This window comes from Nylanderia fulva, unplaced genomic scaffold, assembly GCF_048542155.1.
Source record: "Nylanderia fulva isolate GAGA-0341 unplaced genomic scaffold, ASM4854215v1 Scaffold64, whole genome shotgun sequence".
In the NCBI taxonomy this organism is placed as follows: Eukaryota; Metazoa; Arthropoda; class Insecta; order Hymenoptera; family Formicidae; genus Nylanderia; species Nylanderia fulva.
This window is the reverse complement of record NW_028190742.1, coordinates 350,072-372,075: the sequence shown is the minus strand read 5'-3', so window position 1 is coordinate 372,075 and position 22,004 is coordinate 350,072. Positions and strand designations below refer to the sequence as shown.

Genomic DNA, 22,004 nt, shown 5'->3' with positions numbered 1-22,004 from the left:
TTAAGATAGGCTTGAATTGATGACAATATACATATACTGTTATTTTAGCGTTATATTCCATTCTCATCATATACCTTTACTTTCATATGCAAAAGATTAAAAAATTTCTTTTGCTCTTTTCCCTCGGATACTAATTTCACGGCAGGACACAATTACTTGATATCAGACGATCTAGTCAAGTCGTTATGTTTGCATACTTACACGTTTCTCATCAAGTTCTCTAGATAAAATAAAAATGTTTAGGGTTACTATATGTATATTACAAAAAATTTATAAAAAATAACAATTATTTTATCGAACGATAAATAAATTGAGTAAATTTTGAATAAGTAAATACATTTAAAAAAAGTTATAGTCAAGATAATTTAAAAAAAGTATAATTTTAATCAATATTTCAATTATTGTCTGAAAATAACCTAAAATCGAAGAAGTGCTACGCTTTGGAATTTCTATTTTCCAGGCTACAGAAAAGTAAGTTTTTCATTAAAACACAACTCACATTAAAAAATATATATTAAAATGTAATATTTCTAAAAATATATTAAAATGTAGTATTTCTAAAAAAATTATCTTTAAAACCTCCATTTTTTTTGAAAACTCAAAAAAGTCTCACACATACACACTTTATTGTAATGTTCTAGAGTTTATTTTATTTCATCATAATGTTATGCAAAAATATTGCATAATAAATCCTAAATTGTCTACGAAGAATATTATAAATATTATAATAAATTATTGTGTTATATTGAATAATATGTTAAATAAAAAAATTATAAATATATAAAGATGAAAAATATTTTAAATTAAAAATTACATTTTAGATTCGAAAATATTACTACCATCTTAAATATTATAATATTAATATAAAAAAATAGAAAATAGCATTTTTTCTGATTTGGAATTAAGAAAGATGTTTCATAATGACAAAGTGATGATACACCTTGCATATGTTCTATTGTCGAAAATAATATCGAGAGAAGAGTTGCTATTGTAAATCAGATGATTTAATACAGTATTATAAACTTAATTGTTCTAACTATATTTATTAACTATTGCATACACTCTACCAAGAAGATCCAAGAAAATGACCAAATATGTTGTCCCGTCACCTGAATATTTTTGAAAAGTACTCATAAACACTGTGCTAGAATAACAATCACAAAATCATCTAATGTCATAACAAATTGATAAAAAGCAAAAAACTTAATAGAGAATCAAATAGTTTATCATATATCATAAATCAAGTTTGCTATGTATATTTATTTAAACTTGTTTAGAAAAAAATCGAGTACAGTTTGGAATTAGAATGATTCAAATTTATTTTCAAATTTATCTCTTTTTAAATCCCCTTAAATACATAAATTAACATCTAAATAATTATAGACTTAAATAATTATAGACTTTGACTTTCACATATTTAAGTAATGTGAATTTTTAGTATTAAAATATCTCTCTTTTGTAATAAAAAGATGGTGGTAAAAGTAGAAATACACTTTTTAATTATACTCAAGAGTAATATATATATATACAATATACCATCATATTTTTGCAATTTTGTTACTTAGCAGAAGTCATCTTCCTTAAAGTTTCTCGTAATAATAAGAGATTTACGCTTAAATATTCCGGAAAAAGATATTTTTCTCTATATATAATATATATTTTTATATATATATATATATATATATGTATATGTATATATCGCTTGTAGAAATTTATCCCTAGTAACGCGAATTAATCACTTATTTCGAGTACTTAAAATACTGATATACAGTAATTTAAGTACTCGAAATATGTAAGTGATTAAGTACTCGAAATAAATGATAAATTGGCGTTACTAGTAATAAATTTTTATAAGGGATATACAGGGTGTCCGGTAATAGTCACGTCAACCGTGGTGTGCAGATAGAGTACGTTAAACTGAATAGAAGTCTTATACCATTTTGCTAAATTATTGAGTTATTAATTAAAATATCTAAGCGAATGAGTGGAAAGCGTATACCAAACTCGATGGGCATGTCGGATGGCTGTCGCTTAGTATCAAAAGTATCATCTTATTACTTTTCAGCGTTGCTACATTGCTCGCCGCTCGCTGCATGACACCGCTTCTCGATCAAATAATGTTTTTGTTACTAAGCGACTTAAACAAATAAGTCATTCGACATGCCCACCAAGTCCGGCCCACCGCTTTTCACCCGCTCATTTGCTTAGATATTTTAATTAATAACTTAATAATTATTGCAAATTTAGCAAAATGGTATAAGACTTTTCTATTCAGTTTAACGGGCTCTACCTGCCCACGACGGTTGACGTGACTATTACCAGACATCCTGTAGAATTTTTTTATATATTATAATATAATTATGTGTAATGTATTCTAAAAATATTAGTTATTAAAACTTAGAATGCGTAAGATTTACAAATTTTAAGCTTCTATTGATAAAAATTTCTATTTATTTCAAAGATATCTCAAATAAGTGCATCACTACAATTTTTACATCAAGTTCAAAAATTTAAAATCGTTTTTATTATCTACTTCTTCTATTACTATCACATAAAAAAATGTACGTGCTAAAAATAATTTTTATTGTATAAAAGAAAGGGTGAGGTTGAAAGGTCTAATGCAATAAAATAAGGCTAGAATAGCTCATCACTCTTTTACAAAAGAAGAGAGGTGCAAAATATCGTTCTAGTAAAAAAGGACATGAGAATATTCGCAAATATCGACATACGTTGTTTTGAAATGCAATTTGAGTCCATATTCATAATCCATTTTATATTCAAGATCGTCTTATATATGATCTTAAGACTCAGTCAATAAAATAATCGTATGGTAACTTAAAATCATCTGGAATGTAAAAACGGACTATAAATACGAACCTTCGAAAAATAATCAAGCCAACTGTCAAGTATCTATTCAATTCTCTATACAAAAAGCGTGAATCAAGTACAAACTGCAGAGATGTATATCAGTATGCATCCAAGTATCGATTTTTTAAGGACTCGTTACCGACTTCCACCGAATCTTGTCATTCTTGCATGAAATGTATGGAGAAGCTTTAATGGTTGAAAGTGATAAGGAAAAAAGTTTACATAGATAAGTCGTCGTCAAACATATTTTTAATTGGATTTTTATAGTATTATATATAAATAAACATATAAAATATAATATATGTTGCAAAACATAAATTGATAAAAAATATTTTAACAGCAAAATTAATTATATATAAAAATAATTAATTATATTTTAAGAAATTAATTATATTTAATAATTAATTATATTTAAGAAATATACGGGATGTTGCATTTTAAATAACAGTTGATTATTTTAAAAATAAAACATTTTTTTCAAAATTGTTCCATAAAAGTATAAAAGTTGCAGGATTTTGACGAGAGACATAATATCGTGACCTAGAATTGTCTCTAGGTGGTAAAAGTATGCAACTAGCAGCTACATATTTTTTCTTAAAAATAACTATGTGTTTCTTCTCTTTCTCAATTGATTTTTCTCATTATTTTATCCATAAAAATATTCAGGTAAAATTATCGAAAAATGAATATTTTATGAAATATAGCTCAAGATTATGTCAAACTAAAGTATACAATATCTCGTAAACTATTCACTTTTTGGCCATCCTACCCTTATAATTTCTTACGCCGAATCTTACAAGAAATTAATTTATACAAAAAATAGCATAGGCGTTTAAGAAAACTGCGTTGACCTTTAAATAACTTTGAAAAACGCCACCCAGGAGCAATTCTAGGTCACGACATTATGTCACCCTCGGAAACCCTATAACCCTTTTATATAGAATTTTCTCAAATACGTTTTATTTTTAAGATAATCGATTATATCTTAAAATGAAACACCCTGTATATTAACACATACCACACCTCTGTTATTAAGTTCATTTTTATTATAATTTATAATACTAATATAATTTATATATCTAATAACTTATTGTTTTGCAAATAATTAAGACCTTTTCAGAGTTAATGGTTTTTATCCACCCAAGAAACGCAATAAAATAACGGTGGGAAAAGATCTAGTAACATTTAAGAATAAGAGTATGCAAGACTGCAACCACCTGCGGTCGTTCATGTTACGACAGAAGATGAAAGAGCTAGAGCGGTGGCGAGATAAAAGGAGAAGATGGGAACGCGAAGAGAAAATGAAACGAGCGAGGAGACACACTTATAGGCGAGGTAATAAATGAAAGAACGGAGGAGAGGAAGATGGGAGACGGGGAATAAATGTGAAGATGGCGAAAGGGGAGATACGAAAAGGAGAACTTACACAGGAGAATAGGAGCTAGCGCGAAGGTAAAAGGCGGTGTATAATATCGATTCGGTAACAAATCCATATGATGCTAATGCCTGCTGTTTGTCCTACAACACGAAACCAACGTGCGACGCGAGAAAGCGGCGGAAAATAACAGACTCCCTGACGCTTTATATATAGAGGCTGAGCCACGAACAGACGGCCCGTAGCGCTTAAATATAGATAAAATGCAACGGAGTGTCTTCCACGCATAGGAGAGAAAGATAGAAAAAGCGGAGAAAGACACGTATATGTATATTCGATATATTCAAGAGAGCCTTTTTTTTAGAAGTATCCTTGCTAGAAGTATCCGCGTAGAGAGCTTGGGTTATGTGGAATTGCTTGTTTCCCTTGACCGAGGCACGTATGCAAGAAAGTCTAGACAAGAAGCTTTTTATCGCGTGAAAAAGAGAAGAGAAAAATAAGAAGAAAATAAAGATAAGGGAGAGAATGAAAACGAACGAGCCAAAGGGTGGTAGACCTATGGAGGAGGGAAGAAAGGCGGAAAAAAGATTTCCGCATATGCAGGAAACCATTATGGCCGATCGCGCAACATCATCTGCTAGAAATGTAATTCAACCAAAAATACGGCGGTATTGCGACAGTTTTTCGTGCCAGAGTTTTCCTGCTCTCCCGCATACGGGAAATACGCACACACGCCATCATCGACGAAAGAAAATGCTTCGATCGCAGGCGCCAGCATGGACGGGTCGCGAAGCTCTATATATCTTCTCCTTCGCCTTCGAGGGGGAAGAGGAGTCTTCATTTCGTAAAGATAGGAAGGAAACTGATCAAACGCAACGGAAGCACCTTGCAGCAGTAAAGATACGGAGAAGATGTGGCTATGCAGGCATGTCTGAGTGTAAAAGCGAGCAAGCAACGCCGCGACACGCGGAGAGTATTCCGCATACTCGCTCGCCACGGCGCGGATAAAAATGCAAGAAAGAATTTTCGGTACTCACTTGCCAAGTTCCTCCTTCAAATCGTAGTTGTCACTGAATCGCGTACAAGCCGTTGGCACGGCCATACCGAGGCTATTCACGATTATTTAATCGTATCACCGGACTCAAAAACGTAAACGCAAGAGAGCCACTGCCGGCTGCCACTATACTGCACACACGCGCTAGGGGAAACTTCGCAGGTCAAATTCGATCAATAGAGGGGAACCGCCGCGGCGCTGCTTGAACACCGGGACGGCGGCGGCAGCGGCGGTGGCAGTGGCGGCGGCGGCACAGCAGCGGCGGCGGCGGTGACGACAAGAGATGCGGTGAAGAGACAGTGTAGAATGGAGCGGGCAGAGAAGGACGGGAGGAGAGACAGAGGCGACCTTATCTGCGGCGGCGGTGAACGTGCGCGTTACGACGTAACAGCACCGGCGAATGACGAGTGACAACGACGACGACGCACTAAAGGCCGAATCTCCGTAGTATCGGCGTAGTTATAAAGCGACTGCTCCGTTTCTGTACGAGATCCTACCACGACAATACATCCGTACCGCTCGCTGGCAGATCGTCAACTGATTTGCGTAGTGGTTGTGTAGCCGGAACGATAGGGGAAAAGAGAGAGAGAGAGAGAGAGAGAGAGAGAGAGAGAGAGAGAGAAGAGGGCAGACGAACGAGGTTGGCCAAGATGGTGGACGTACGGATGGACAGACGGATCTTGTCGTTGACTGTGCTTTGTATCTGCGAAGAAGAGTACAGAAGTAGAGTCAACTTGAATAAAGTGATCGCTGGGACTCCACGATGCCTCAGTAATGAAAGTTGAAGAGATGGAATGCGAGCAATGCTAGCGTTTTTTCATGATTTTAGTCCTGAAAATCACCCCCATTTTGCATTACTTTCTCTAAATAAACTCATGTATATTTAGAGATAAGCTCCTTAATGAGTATACTATATGTAACAACCTGTGTTTTCATTTTACCTCTTGTTTCACTAAAGCTTTTGAATATTTAGATCTTTTACTGTCACTAAAAAGCATTTTTATATTAATTTGACTATATTTGAATATAAATAATATTGTGTATATATCTTGAAAAATGAACATTTTAATATCCATAGAGAAAAAAAACTTTTTTACATAAGATTGATGACTAAAAATAAAAATTGCATTCAAAAATGCAAATATAATAGGATATGAATAGTTGAGTAAACTGAATAAATTAAATAAATATCAATAAGCGAGCGTAAAAAAATGTTAATTTAAACAAGTTTTTAGTTAACTTTATAATATTTTATATATACAGTGTCTCAGACCACTCGTGCCATCTATTTAAAAACTAGGCAAGTGTTTATTTCGAAATAAATAAAATATCTATTTTATAGGTCGGATACGCTCTCTATCGAATGATATTTTCAACTTCCGGTTTCGGCCAGAAATGGTCGATTAAGACTGGAACTGCTTTTTATAATGGAATATGGTACTTTTTTAATTACAGATTCGGATTTTAGGCGAAAAAACATGAAATTTTTATATCAAACACTTTTTCGAAAAATGTCATTTATAATTTTTAAATAACTTTTAAAATGAGTTTTGAAAACATTTTAATATGTTAATGTAAAATAAATCGCGCGCGTTACAAATTTTTATCTCCAAAAATATTGTTTCTAGAAAAAAATGTTTCAAATAATAGTTGCGATATTTCAAGGGGGACATAAGTTTATGTTATAGGAATGTTTGTAAGAGTGATAGTTTTTATAGGTCGTTTCAAGGTCAACTTGACTTTTTTTAATGAAATTACTCTAAGTGTTTTATACAAATAGATTCTTTGTAACATTCTGCATAAAAAATTATAAGGTTAAAATAGCTAAAAATTAAACAGTTTTTGAGATATTTTATATTTTACTCTGACATATTTGATATAAAATGCAAAATATCTTGCAAAATATTTAGTTTTCAATAATTTTACCTAATATTTTTTATGCATAGAATAATTAGACAAATCAATTGGTCTAAAGGAAATGCATAGTTATTTTTAAGAAAAAATATACAATTTACAACATGCAACTACATTTTTTTTATTTCTATAACTTTTATTTGAAACATTTTTCTCTAGAAACAATATTTTTAGAGATAAAAATTTATAATGCTTTATTTTGAACACCCGGTATTTTTGTGAACTTATATGAGCCATAAGCTATGAAAGAATTCTGACTTTAAAATACACACAAAGACCCATGAGACCTATATTGTATGCAAAATCAATTGTAAAGATTGCGACACAATATATAAGTCAGATTAAACGCCAATTGATGACAAGAATAACTGAACGCAGAAGACATACAATCTGTTAATTATGATATATTAAAAATAAAATTTGTTCTTAATAAATACACTATCGTAAGTATAATTTTTTAAATTAAATAAACATATAATACTTTGTTTAAAAAAATATTTTATTATATTAAATAAACCAATGTTTATTGCGTATAAAATAAAAATTATTTTTAAAATAAATTATTTTGTATTTAAAAAACAAAAGTATTTAAGACATTTTTTTAAATAACAAACTCTGCACTTACTTATAATAAATCTAAACCTTTGTCTAAAACTTTAATAAAATTTGTATAAAAATTGAAGTTTTTCTTAATTATAAAAATAAAGAAATTTATACAAACATTTATATAAAGCTTTATTTAAAACAGTATTCTTTACAATTGGAACAATTGTATATACAATATTGTAAAACAAACGAATGACAATATTGTAAAACTTAAAATGCAGAATTTTTATTAATAAGTTTTGGAAAGATTTTATTATACAAAGAAAGTAAAAAAGATTTTTCTTTCAAAATTTTATGTTTAAAAATTTAACAAAAATGTTATATTTTGATAAATAAATAACGAGAAGTAAAATAATGATTTATCTCAAAAAATGTATTATAAATAAAAATATAAAAATTAAAAATTAATTATGACCGATAACGTTTACTATCTTTGTAATATTATGTTATTGTTATCTCATTTATGTGAAAAAAGAGATAAAGAGAGAGAGAAAAGGCAACATTATTCTTCTTTACTCTTTTTACATTTCGCACAGCGCTTAATCAAAACACGCAGTTCTATTTATTATAGTAATCGATTAAATAAATACTCGGTACTTTGATCAATTATAATTTTAAAAAATCTATTTTTTATCTTCGTTAATTAATCAAACTTCCACGCATTTCTAGCGTTTAGTCGACTATTTATGTCTACGTATTACATGTATTTGCGATTTGCAATGAAAACCGACATGTGGAAAAACAAAAGACAATGACGCAAATGCGAATCAACATCGTGCATAGCACTTACATGCGACGTCTTTGTTGTATTTCATCCGTGCACGCTGATAGAACAAGTTAGACTTTCAACGTGCCATTCGCATACTCATATTCTTTCGATATATTATATAACTGCTTATTGTAAATATAGTCTCTATTTATATTATAAATTCTTCAATATATTATAGAAGTATTTATGTATGAGCACGTGCCTTATTGTAAAAACACTTTTCTGTAGATTTTTTCGCAAATGTTCCTCGTTCCATTGATTTGCTGCATCTTTTTATTACATCTCTTATTCCATTCATCCACTTCTACAAATGACTAATGCAATTACAATGATTAAGAGAAACTGAAAAATCTTCTAACATTTCAATAATAAATTTTCATTGTTTCCAATATCAGTTATCATGCTTTTATATTTTATAAAAACGTTATGATTTTTTTTTAAATAATAAGTTAATTATTGTATTATATAAAAGTAGAAATGATGAATGAATTTAATTGGGAGGATGTAAAAGTCTTAGACGAGGAGCCTTTTTTAGGTAAACGTTTGATATCCGAAATGATCCACATAAAACGTCAGAGGAATAGTTTAAATTTACATAGCGACACTGATAAATTAAACGAGAATCTTGATCTGTTAATAGAAAAATTTACCAAAATCTAGCTTTGTGATTTTACATAGCCGGGTTTTTTTGTTAGACTTTTGACATGAGTGCCGATTAGTTTAGTTGTTTTTATTTTTATTTTTATTTTCATATTTTATTTTTATATTTGTTTTTTGCGTATATATGTATCGACTGTGTCGAGGTAGAATACCGCACAGTCGTTAGAGTGATGTGTCACGTGTAGCATCGTCTTCTCTCTGTTTTTGCTGTCGGGGTGAGTGTTCTTCCCGGTTCTTAATTTTTAATTCTTGTGAATTGTTCTACGTTTAATTTATACCATGTTGATTAGTGTTGGTAAGGGAGTCACTGCTCCGCTTCCTTCCTGACGATGGTCACCGTTAGGGAGACACTCCGACGGCCGGACGGTTTGAATAGGGAGGAGAATGATATTTAATTTATTTGCGGATTGTATGTATACGAGTTTTATAATTTTCTGATTGTACCGATTATCTTCTATTTTTGTTTCTTTGTATTTTGCAGCTACTGAAGAAGACCCGAAGTGGGTCGAAACGTTTAGAATTTAATAAATGAGTTTGACTTGAGATCTCATTTTAATTTATTAATTTTGTGCATGTCATCCGCATAGGCTCCGATTGCCGTCGAGATTTTATTTTTATTGTAACACAATAATTCGAGCCGAGATTAATAGTTTTTTTATATTATATAAAAGTAGATTATTATATTTTAACTTAAAATTATTATTAAAAGTAACTTTTTATATAATAGTTTATTGTAATTTGTAGTAAGAAGCATATAGATAAAAATAATAAAATGTTAAATTATTAAATTCACTAATCATTTAATTCACATTAAATTTAATTAGAATTAAAAATTAAAATTAAAATTAAAATTTAATTAAAGCATTCAATTATAAACTTAAATTCCTTTATGAAAGCAAAAATGATGTCACTATTGCCATGCGCCAAAAAACTTTTTAGCACTTCTTCAGTTTCGATTTAATGTAAAGTCTTGTCTATAGACAGTCAATTTCATAAATCGTGATTTCGGTAATTTTTTGTCAGCAATAAATCTGCAATCTGCTTTTTCTTACTCAGATGCTAAATACCGAAACAATATACTAATTAAATGCTCTTTAATTCAAATAAAGTATTACATATATAAAAGGCTAATAAGAGCAAAAGTAATATTACGGTTATAAAAAAAAACTAATTTATTACATTTAATCAATATACTGATAGAAACAATAAAGTTTAAATTAATATAAAATTATAAAAATAAACTCGAAAGTTGAAACAAATGAAAAAGCGAACGTTTCGATTAACACATCGTAAGATTAACACTACGATGATTCTCACTAATCCATCACATTAACGGAACTGTGGGAAGCGCTCCTCTTTAGTTTTCTGACTACGAGGTTGGCAGGTGTTAAAATATTAAACATTAATCGCATCCTATAAATTAAAATAATTTTCTCATTTTACCTCACTAATTATAAGATGTATATATTATTTTTATATTTTATTTTTAATAACATTATCTACCGCCAAACTTTTGGAACGCCCATGGGTTCTTCTCTCTCACCAGTGATTGCATATTCTAGTTTTACAAGATCTTGAGAATAAATCATTACGATTGTTAAAATTCACACCCCCGATTTACTTCAGATATGTTGACAACATTGTATTGACTGTTCCATTGATTTTAATTGACCACACACTTATGAGTTTTAATTCTTACCATAATAGACTCCAATTCACTCTGGAAACTGACGATAATAATAAAATAAACTTTTTGGATCTGACAATAATTTTAGAAAACAACAAGATAATTACTGATTGGTATCACAAGCCGACATTCTCGGGGAAGTATTTACATTTCTTGTCTCAGCATCCATTTTGTCAAAAGCGGGGAACTACCTATACGGTTTAGTGGATAGAACAATTTTATTATCACATCCACGATTTCATTATAAAAATTTCGTTACCGTTGTCAGCATACTTTTAGAAAACTGTTATCCGCTTGACTTGATCTTCAATACTATTAACCAACATTTAGTAATTTTATTCAAAAAATTAAAAAATACCACAATTAACGTTAACAATAATAATAATGAACAAACGTCTTTTTTCACTATACCATTTTTACCCGGTTTGACTGAACAATTTAAAAATATTATTAGGGACATAAATATTAAATTATCCTTTTTTAGTTTTAATAAGTTAAATAAATATATACGAGTACACATAAAGATACTATTCCTAAAATGAATAATACCAACGTTGTTTATAAAATTAATTGTTCAAACTGCGACGCTTCTTACGTTGGCCAGACTAGTAGAAGACTGACTACAAGAATTTCTGAACATAAGAAACATATAGTTAGAAATACTAATACTAAATCAGTAATAACGGATCACTGCGTTAATTTTAACCATAAATTTGATTGAGAGAACATTAATATTTTAGATAAAGAAATATATTACGAGAAAAGATCAGTATCAGAAATGATATACATAAAATAACAAAATAATAGTCTCAATCTACAGACTGATACTGAAAGTCTATCTGATATTTATATCGAAGCTATAGAGAGACTACCTAAACTCTAAGGTTAAATAACAAACACAAAATGATTATAGTTGTTTGCCACTTTTCGTTTCCAACTGAGCTTCAGTAACCTCTGAGCCATTCTACTGACATCAAGAGACACGGTAGTGTCTCGCGACCAGTTTAAGGGCGTCCGTAGCGGCGACACCGTGTATCTTAACGCGAGTCGGACTATTTGAGTCTATGAATATTTCGAATCCTCACTAATGGCTGAAGCAATCGGAGTTTTATGTAACTAGACTTAATCGGATAGATGAGTTCGAATTATATAATACAGTAAGTGTCTTTATTTCTGCTCTACGTGATTTGTAAGCAGAGATATATAAATGCAAAGTCGAAATATGAAAAATTTCTATTCAAGAAACCGTCCCCGTCATCATTATCATTCATTATCATCATCATTACTCATCATCATATATCATCATCGACCCACGGCAATACATAGGTAGTATCGTGCTACACGTATTCACACGTATACCAATTCACCTGCGACACAACATATATCACACGTACACAACACATGCAAGATTGGCAGGTAGTGGTTTAATTTGGGTCCATCTCGCACGGTTTTACAAACAGATGGCGACTAGTGGCGCTCCCGCCATATCGGCCAGCGATAGCGGGAGGTGGATGGTTGGCTAACTCTCGATAGAGTAGGAGAGATGAGAAGAAGATAGGAGAAGAGAGATAGAAGCGAAGAGAGAGAGAGAAGAGAGAGAGATAGCGAAGAGAGAGAGAGATAGAGAGAGCGAGAGAGAGAGAGAGAGAGAGAGAGATAGCGAGATAGCGGAGAGGAGAGAGATAGATATATATGTAGAGAGAGAGCGAGAGTATGAGAATGAGAGGAGATAGACGAGAGCGATGAGAGGAGAGAGATGAGAGCGAGCGAGGCTCAATGATGAGAGTAGATGCCCGCAGAAGAGAAAAGATAGAGAGAGAGCGAGTATAGTAGAGCGCTCTATGACTATGCGCAGAGAGAGAGAGCCGACTAGCTGATATCGTCTGATCCGATACGAGATCTCTAGCGTAGATGCGAGATCGGATCGTACTCTCTCTTCCTCTCTCTTCTCTCTCTCTATCTACTCTCTCCTCTCTCTCTCTCTCTCTCTCTTTCTCTCTCTCTCTCCTCTCTCTCTATCTCTCTCGATCTCTCTCTCTCTCTCTCTCTCTTCTATCTCTCTCGCTCTCTCTCTGCGTCTGTTGTCTCACACACATTTGAATTGCACACACTGATAGTTCACACACACTCTCTCATTTCCTCACATCAGTACTCATTTGTCATCTTTGTTTCGTATTGTTTTGTTTATCTTTCTTTAGTACATTTCATGATCCCTGTCAGCTTTTGTGCGGGGTTATGTTGGCTAACTCTCTCTCTCTACTCTTTCTCACACCCACACACTCTCTTACATTCTCACTCACTCACTCACTGTTCGTTCTTGTGTACTTATTTAGTACATTCATGATTTTTAAACATCTATATGCAGTTAATGTGAAATTTATGAATTTATAGTTTACATATCTAATTAATAATGAATTTCTAATTATATTAAACATATCAAAATAAAGACATACATGTATTTATCAAATGAATAAAATTATTGAATACAGACTTAAAAAATTTATTAAACATAGACTTAAAAAATTAATTAATTAAACATATTCCAAATTTAGAAAAAATAAACTTTATTTATATATGCAACAGCTTTTTAAACTAAATTTTGAAATTCTATTTTATATTAGACAATTATCTCAATCAACATCTACGTCCACATTAGCTGCACTGCAGACTACCTCTACAGCCACATTATCTGCTCCGCGGATATAGCGTTATGCCAATACGATACATTACATGTACTTACTTACTTGCCTTTACTGTACCAACTCTTGTTCTTTCCACGTAATCACGTTTTTACAGTTATCGTTTGCTGTATATCTTCTAGCAAACATTATTTCGTGTGAAGTGTATTTAATTAATTAAATCTCTGCGAAAGATTGAGAAGATGAAGGGATAATTCAAACTATGAAGACATGGTTACATGGAAAAGACAAGAGTTGATACAATAATAAAGACATACATGTATTTGTATCCTGCTGGCATAAGGTTATAGAAGTTGATTGAGATTGAAAAATAATAATGAAAATAATAAAAAAATAAAGACACATGTATTTGTATCGTGCTGGCATAAAGTTATAAAAGTTGATTGAGATTGAAAAATAATAATAAAAATAATTAAAAAAGGAAATATTCAATCATCATTTAAAAGCATATTTGAAATCTGTAGAATAAACAGTTTTTGCAAAAAATGTGGAGCATTTGAGCTCTAGTAAGTCTAAAAATAAATGTAAACATCAATTAATAATAACTGATGTTATATATATATTATATATATAAACCAATTTGTTGCAATATTTACTATAAAAGGTTGTAAGGGTAAGATGGCTAAAAGTGAATAATTTAAAAGATAGTTAACATAATTTTACATAAACTGAAATATTTCATAAAATAAAATATTTGTAATATTTCGAAGTTTATGTAAGATTATGTAGATACATAAAAATTATACCTTTACAACTTTTTATAGTAAATATTGCGAGGAATCGATTTATATGAGAAAAATTAAAGTAATTCTATTTTGAAAATATAAGTGACCTTTAAATAACCTTGAAAATCGCCGTTTAGGAAAAAGTCTGTGTCAACTTTTTCTTTTTCGAAATCCTGCAACTTTTACCTAAATTTAATAGAAAATGTATAAAAAATGCTCGACATTAGTACACACACACACACACACACACACACACACACACACACACACACACATATGGGTAAATTTATATAAATAGGGTGCTTTAGGAGGAATGATCAGGATTCTAGGATATGATTGTACACATCATTTTAAGCAAAGAAGTTTAGATAAACATGTTTAATAATTGTTCTATTCCGGTCATAAAAATATACAAAAATGAATGATATAATCTCTAAAAACTCACCTTTAAAAAAAGGTAAAAAAAGGCGACCAGTTAAGGGCACGCCATTAACAAAAATTATCCATTGCAAACCCATGTAGAATCCTATCCTATTGCAAACCCATGTAGAATCCTATGAAAAATTAATCATTGCAAACCCATGTAGAATCCTAGGCATAATTAACCATTGCAAACCCATGTAGAATCGTACCCATTGCAAACCTATGTAGAATCCTATGAAAAATTAACCATTGCAAACTCATGTAGAATCCTATGAAAAATTAACCATTGCAAACCCATGTAGAATTGTATTAAAAATTATCCATTGCAAACTTATGTAGAATCCTACATTGCAAACCCATGTACAATAGAATTGTATGAAAAATTATCGATTATAAACCCATGTACAATCGTAACAAAAGTAATGAAATAAAAAAAAATTGCGCCAAGTGAAAGTAGAAACTTGTACCAGTGGAAAATTAAAGTTGCAGATATATAGAGTCGTATAATGAATCAGTAAAAATTTAAATTTGCAAATGTAGAATCGTACCATAAAAAAACTTATCTTTTAAAAAAAAAGATAAACAAGATGCCAAGTCCATGCGCCATGTGAAAAAGAAATAAAAAAATTTTAGTTAAAAAAACTGGGAGCGCTGCTAAATAATATTCTAACAATATTAAAATTAAATTGTTACTTTTAAACTCATTACAGTTAAAATATGTTTTGTGTTTAAATTAATTAATGTTACTTTAAGGTGCATTGTAATTTTGAAACTTAGCAGCGCGCCCAGTTTTTTTAACTAAAATTTTTTTATTTCTTTTTTACATGGCGCATGGACTTGGCATCTTGTTTATCTTTTTTTTTAAAAGATAAGTTTTTTTATGGTACGATTCTACATTTGCAAATTTAAATTTTTACTGATTCATTATACGACTCTATATATGTCTGCAACTTTAATTTTCCACTGGTACAAGTTTCTACTTTCACTTGGCGCAATTTTTTTTTTATTTCATTACTTTTGTTACGATTGTACATGGGTTTATAATCGATAATTTTTCATACAATTCTATTGTACATGGGTTTGCAATGTAGGATTCTACATAAGTTTGCAATGGATAATTTTTAATACAATTCTACATGGGTTTGCAATGGTTAATTTTTCATAGGATTCTACATGAGTTTGCAATGGTTAATTTTTCATAGGATTCTACATAGGTTTGCAATGGGTACGATTCTACATGGGTTTGCAATGATTAATTTTTCATAGGATTCTACATGGGTTTGCAATAGGATAGGATTCTACATGGGTTTACAATGGATAATTTTTGTTAATGGCGTGCCCTTAACTGGTCGCCTTTTTTTACCTTTTTTTAAAGGTGAGTTTTTAGAGATAAGGATTACACTAGCGTCACGTTTGTTACTGTTACAATTAAAATACTGTCACATCATAAATATATGTAAGTTTTTATTAGCATACTTTTTTGATACCATTTGTTAGATTATTGTTTCATAACGCACTTGATTGTGAATCTTATAATTAGTGAGGTGGAATGAGAAAATTATTTTAATTGATAGGATGCGATTAATGTTTAATATTTTAACACCTGCCAACCTCGTAGTCAGAAAACTAAAGAGGAGCGCTTCCCACAGTTACGTTAATGTGATGGATTAGTGAGAACCACCTTAGTGTTAATCTTACGATGTTTTATTTCATTTATTGATGTAACCGCGTTTAAATATGTTTATTAGACTTTTATACGTTAAACATGAACTTAGGCTTTTGTGATTTTAATTTATTTTGCTTTGTGTACTGCGCTGAAGAAGATCCGAAAAATTGGATCGAAACGTTCGCTTTTTCATTTGTTTTAACTTTTGAGTTTATTTTTATAATTTTATATTAATTTAAACTTTATTGTTTCTATCAGTATATATTGATTAAATGTAATAAATTAGTTTTTTTTTTATAACCGTAATATATATATTACTTCTGCTCTTATTAGCCTTTTATATGTGTAATAAATACCGCAACTTTTCCTTTTCGAACAAAGTGGTAACGCATTTCTATGTGTATGATCTTTTTTGTAAAATTCCAAGTTTTTTATCAGTCCAGTAGCACACTTAAGTTATTTACATAGAATATAAATTATAGATAATTGCTTTTTTTTCTGCATTCTTTCTCGTCATGTGCAAAGTCATCAAATAAGTTACTGCTTTACGGTTTTGCTTGCAGCTATATATTTCGTTTCAATCGTTGACAGGGACAAACACTTTTCTATCTTTGACTTATTGTTAGCCAGCGAATAACATAATACTCTAGTACAAGGTCTATGTCTTGATATCTCTTGCAAAATCAGCATGTAAGCCTCTTTTCCTTTTAAATTTTCCTTTTATATTTGATTTATAAACCAGTGCTTTTTTTAGTGCCTTATAAATAGCGAAATATTCATTTTACATTCTGCCAATTTTGCTCAGTTTTGAATGTTCCACATTTTGAGCTACTATAACTAAATTAGAAATTATTGGAAGATGAAACGTTTGAATATATTAGTCAGTAGTAGATAAATAGGTAATAAAAGATAATTTTAACTAATTGTAAATAAATTAGTAGCGCATCGAAAAAAATCGAAAATGATTGAACTTTCTTTCGTAGGCAGAAGAAATAATCAAACACAGTATGTGTGTGTGAGATATGTGCGCTAAAAATAAAAATCTAATTATCGATTTTGATGACCGAAAGTCATACATGCAATTGAGTCACAAACGATTTAGAATTGAGAAGAAGAATGAAAACCCCAAAAAACTCTTCAGTGCAGAAACTTGGGCATTGTTTCTTCTTTTTACTGTTACGCGCATTTATTTTGTTCATCGTGTTTCTTTCATTGTTCTGTTGTATTGATTAATTAAATAAACTTTGTGTTAAGAACAGAAAGAGTGCCAAGTCATTTTGTCGCCACATGGTTCCGTCTTTTTCATTAGAAACATCAGGCTTTTAACCATCTCTTGGTATAGAATCTTGCAGTTTAACGATTTTTCTTGATAATTAATTCCTATTTTAATAAATATTCCTATATAACAGTATTACAATTTTCCATATTAAACTTAGTAAGAATTTTCTTAATGTATATAAACTGTTTAAGACAACAAAACCGTTCTTCTTTAAAAAAGATTTCCAGATAGCAGTCAAAATTTTTCTTTAGTTAAAAGTCTAAATAATTGAACAATCGATAGTCCCATATATCGGTTTTCAAATAGGTTCATCAAATTCATTATCATCATTTTCATATTATTCATTTTCCGTAATCTTTTTATCAATTGGAAGATCTATGAGACCGAAGATCTGCTTATTTTCTAGGAAATTATACATTTCATCATTCGTTGCACGATTCTATTGTGCAGATTTCAATACTTCTTAGATATTTCGAACTTTTCCAACAACACAAACATAATCGTTTAGATATTTTAATTTTATCTTTACTTTTTCCGTCAATTTTGAATCTTCTGAATCTACTTACATCCAAAAGATACATTTTCTACATCTACGAAGTCATCCTCGTTCACATTCTCAAATTCCTCAGTACGATGTCCCATTTCATCATCTATTTCGAAAGCAATCGATTTAAAGGAAATAGAAATTTTGTCTGTTTAATGTCTACTTATCAGTAGAATATTTCGTCGATTGAATATATACTTAGTTTATTAATTTTATTTATTACATTTCTGCATAATATTTATGAATAATGCATGAATTTTGATTCTATTAATATTATAACGACAAAAATTTTACTTAAAATTATTAATATCTTGTTATCTTGATTCTATTATCAAGAGACACGGTAGTGTCTCGCGACCAGTTAAGGGCGTAGCCGAGACACCGTGTATCTTAACGCGAGTCGGACATTTGAGTCTTTATAATATTTCGAATTCTCAATAACGGCTGAAGCAATCGAGTTTATACTAGACTTAATCGATAGATTGAGTTTGAATTATATAATAAAAGTGTCTTTATTTCTGCTCTACGTGATTTGTAAGCAGAGATATATAATTGCAAAGTCAAAATATGAAAAATTTCTTTTAAGAAACGTCCCCGTCATCATCATTATTATTATCATCATCGACCACGCAAACATAGTAGTATCGTGCTACACGTATTCACACGTATACAACACATGCGCACACATATATCACACGTACACAACACATGAATAGATGCATGTATTGGAAATGTCCATCTCGCACGTTTTACAACAGACGGCGATAGTTGCCCTCCGCTATATTGACAGCGTGCGGGGTTAGATATTTTCAATTTTCAATTTCAATTTTTACATTCAATTTTAATGTTATTATTTGCAAATTTATTGTCATAATAATTTATGTGCAAGTTTACAGTCTGTGATACAAAATCAGATATTTTGCTATTATTTCAATAATATTTCAATTATATAAATGCCTATGTATGAGTATGCATATATTTTTAATAATTTTCTTAATTAGCTTCTATATTTTTTTCAGTTGTACATCAAGCAGGTAGCATTATCAGCTCACTTGTGAGCATGGGTTGGGCAATGGCTAGTTATCATCGCAGCATTCGATTAGCTTAACAAGATAAATCTAATATCAGTGCTATAGGAACCATTTTACAATTTTTCTGGCATTTTCTTATTGCAGGTACATATATATCCAATAATTAATATACAAAATTAAATATTATTCATCACACACTTTGTATCAAAATAATATATTTTTTAAAATTTATTTAATCATTTTTATCATTGTGATTGTAGTGGCAAGGATCTTATTGCTCAGTGTCATTGCAAGCATCTGGCCTGTATATACCATAATATATTGCGTAATACATTGGCTAAGTATGACAATATGGATTTTGATAGATTCCCATGGAATATTGGAATTTTGTCGGACTTACAGTCATCCACCACATATGCAGCCTACAATTAAAGAACGCATTTATTCCATATGATTTGCTTCCGTTATTGGAATATTTAAAATAAAAATTTTATTAATAAATTTCGATGAAATAATTTATAAGAGGTTGAAGAAACTATGAAACAAATTCAGTCTCATAAAAGGGTAGTTGGAACAATAGTGGTGAATGCAAAAGGTATTACATGAGATCATTGACATGATTTACTTGTAGTTGTAAACAAAAATTTATAAAATTATATCTGTTTTAGGTATTCCTATAAAGTCAACATTAGATAATACGACAACAGTTCAATACGCAGGTTTGATAAGTCAATTGTCAGATAAAGCTCGTTCTGTCGTACGTGACTTGAATCCAACAAATGATTTAACTTTCTTGCGCATACGTAGCAAAAAACATAAAATTATGATGGCACCAGATAAAGAATTCATATTAATAGTACAAAATCCAGTTGATTGATATTTAAAAGAAACAAAAATATATTTCAAAGTTAAGATTTATTTCTTTGGTTGTTAATTTAATCTGTATGCTACATTGTGGATGTTAATATCTATTCAATTAAATAAAGAAAAATAAAAGAATAAAGCTTAAAAATTATACAAAATGCAGTATTTAATTACTAATCTAACAAATTATGAACTTTTAGAGTTTTTAAATAGTGCTTTCTTCTTTGGTAACAATATTATATTTTTAAGTTTGATAATTATGAAAATATGTATATATAGTAATTCATGGCATGTTTATTTTTGTATTTAATACAATTATAAATGTACATTTCTCATCAATAAAATATCACAGTATCTTTTTTATAATTTAATTTTAATATTGAGATTGTTTTTATTCAGTGGAAAAAAAAATGTGTAGTTGGTCCCTATTAATTATACATACATATAAGAGTGTCGCACAAATAATTCTATGCAGTCTTTTTAAGATAATATAAAAATACTTATAAATATAATCAATTAAAATACATATAATCAAAATTGTATGTATTAAAATTCAATAGCATATAAAAAAGATTTTTTGAAATTATATATATATAATAAAAATCCAACATTTTATATATATATATATATATATATATATATATTTATTTATTGTATATCATAAATATATATTTATTTATTTATATTTACCTATCTTTTTTTTATATATATGGTAGAAATACAATGTGAGTTATTTTATTTTGCAAAATTTTTGAAAGTTAAACTATACAATGAAATTATTTCATATAATACCGAGATTCTTTTCATAATAAAGATTAAGAGAGAGTTAGATTTTATCATAAGATTTATAAAAGTCATAAGATAAGGTTAATTGCATATTGTATAATTTATCTCTCATTTTTTAAAGTAAATAAATATCAAAGTTACATTGCTTGAACTGGTGCGTTTGAAGTATGTTGTCTTTTTGAGGGATGCAAGACAATATAGTACAAAAGCATTGCTGTAATTCCCAAGAAAAAAAAAATGATACAAATAATAAAGATTATATTAAAGTACTAAGCCTCTTTAACTGCAGGAGGACAAGCATATTGCCATAATAAATTTGCTGCAATATTTTCAAAAAAACAGATAACATAGAAAGATAGATGTTTTCAAAATGTTTTGCTATCTACAGCATTGAGATATATAAAAATGTGCACTATGCCAATAACGGAAGCAAATAATATGGAATAAATGCGTTCTTTAATTGTAGGCTGCATATGTGGTGGATGACTGCAAGTCCGACAAAATTCCAATATTCCATGGGAATCTATCAAAATCCATATTGTCATACTTAGCCAATGTATTACACAATATATTATGGTATATACAGGCCAGATGCTTGCAATGACACTGAGCAATAAAATCCTTGCCACTACAATCACAATGATAAAAATGATTAAATAAATTTAAAATAAATTTTTAAAAATATATTATTTTGATACAAATTGTGTGATGAATAATATTTAATTTTGTATATTAATTATTGGATATATATGTACCTAAAATAAGAAAATGCCAGAAAAATTGAATTTGCTTATTTATTTAAAGATGCTTATCATATACAAAAATGAATGATATAATCTCTAAAAACTCACCTTTAAAAAAAGGTAAAAAAGGCGACCAGTTAAGGGCACACCATTAACAAAAATTATCCATTGCAAACCCATGTACAATAGAATTGTATGAAAAATTATCGATTATAAACCAATGTACAATCGTAACAAAAGTAATGAAATAAAAAAAAAATTGCGCCAAGTGAAAGTAGAAACTTGTACCAGTGGAAAATTAAAGTTGCAGA

The 22,004-nt window shown here is 29.8% G+C and overlaps 2 protein-coding genes and 2 long non-coding RNA genes across 17 annotated transcripts in view; 3 read left to right on the top strand and 1 right to left on the bottom strand.

Moving 5' to 3' along the window:
* Positions 1-5,839, bottom strand: part of CaMKII (Calcium/calmodulin-dependent protein kinase II) — a 205,810-nt gene extending 199,971 nt beyond the window's left edge. For all 13 annotated transcript variants that reach the window (XM_085488162.1, XM_029301442.2, XM_029301443.2 and 10 more), the window contains exon 1: positions 5,281-5,839. In XM_085488162.1, coding sequence (XP_085344288.1) covers positions 5,281-5,345 — 65 coding nt within the window. In that variant the 5' untranslated portion in view covers positions 5,346-5,839. The remainder of the gene's footprint in view (positions 1-5,280) is intronic.
* A 3,538-nt stretch (positions 5,840-9,377) lies between these two features.
* Positions 9,378-9,882, top strand: LOC146720675 (uncharacterized). Its single transcript, XR_014925979.1, has 3 exons — positions 9,378-9,461; positions 9,537-9,655; positions 9,728-9,882. It is a non-coding gene; the product is annotated as an uncharacterized LOC146720675 (long non-coding RNA).
* A 7,120-nt stretch (positions 9,883-17,002) lies between these two features.
* LOC114929796 (uncharacterized) lies at positions 17,003-17,664 on the top strand. Its single transcript, XR_003819319.1, has 3 exons — positions 17,003-17,136; positions 17,201-17,345; positions 17,430-17,664. It is a non-coding gene; the product is annotated as an uncharacterized LOC114929796 (long non-coding RNA).
* A 982-nt stretch (positions 17,665-18,646) lies between these two features.
* On the top strand, positions 18,647-20,322 carry LOC146720674 (dynein light chain roadblock-type 2-like). Of its 2 annotated transcripts, none has more exons than XM_085488142.1 (4): positions 18,647-18,803; positions 19,289-19,444; positions 19,561-19,895; positions 19,969-20,322. In XM_085488142.1, the coding sequence occupies exons 3-4, from the start codon at positions 19,838-19,840 to the stop codon at positions 20,175-20,177; spliced, it is 267 nt and encodes an 88-aa protein (XP_085344268.1). In that variant the 5' UTR covers positions 18,647-18,803; positions 19,289-19,444; positions 19,561-19,837; the 3' UTR covers positions 20,178-20,322. The 2 variants fall into 2 exon arrangements, with proteins under 2 accessions (XP_085344268.1, XP_085344267.1); XM_085488141.1 differs by lacking the exon at positions 18,647-18,803 and adding an exon at positions 18,823-19,067.
* Positions 20,323-22,004: the final 1,682 nt, after the last annotated feature.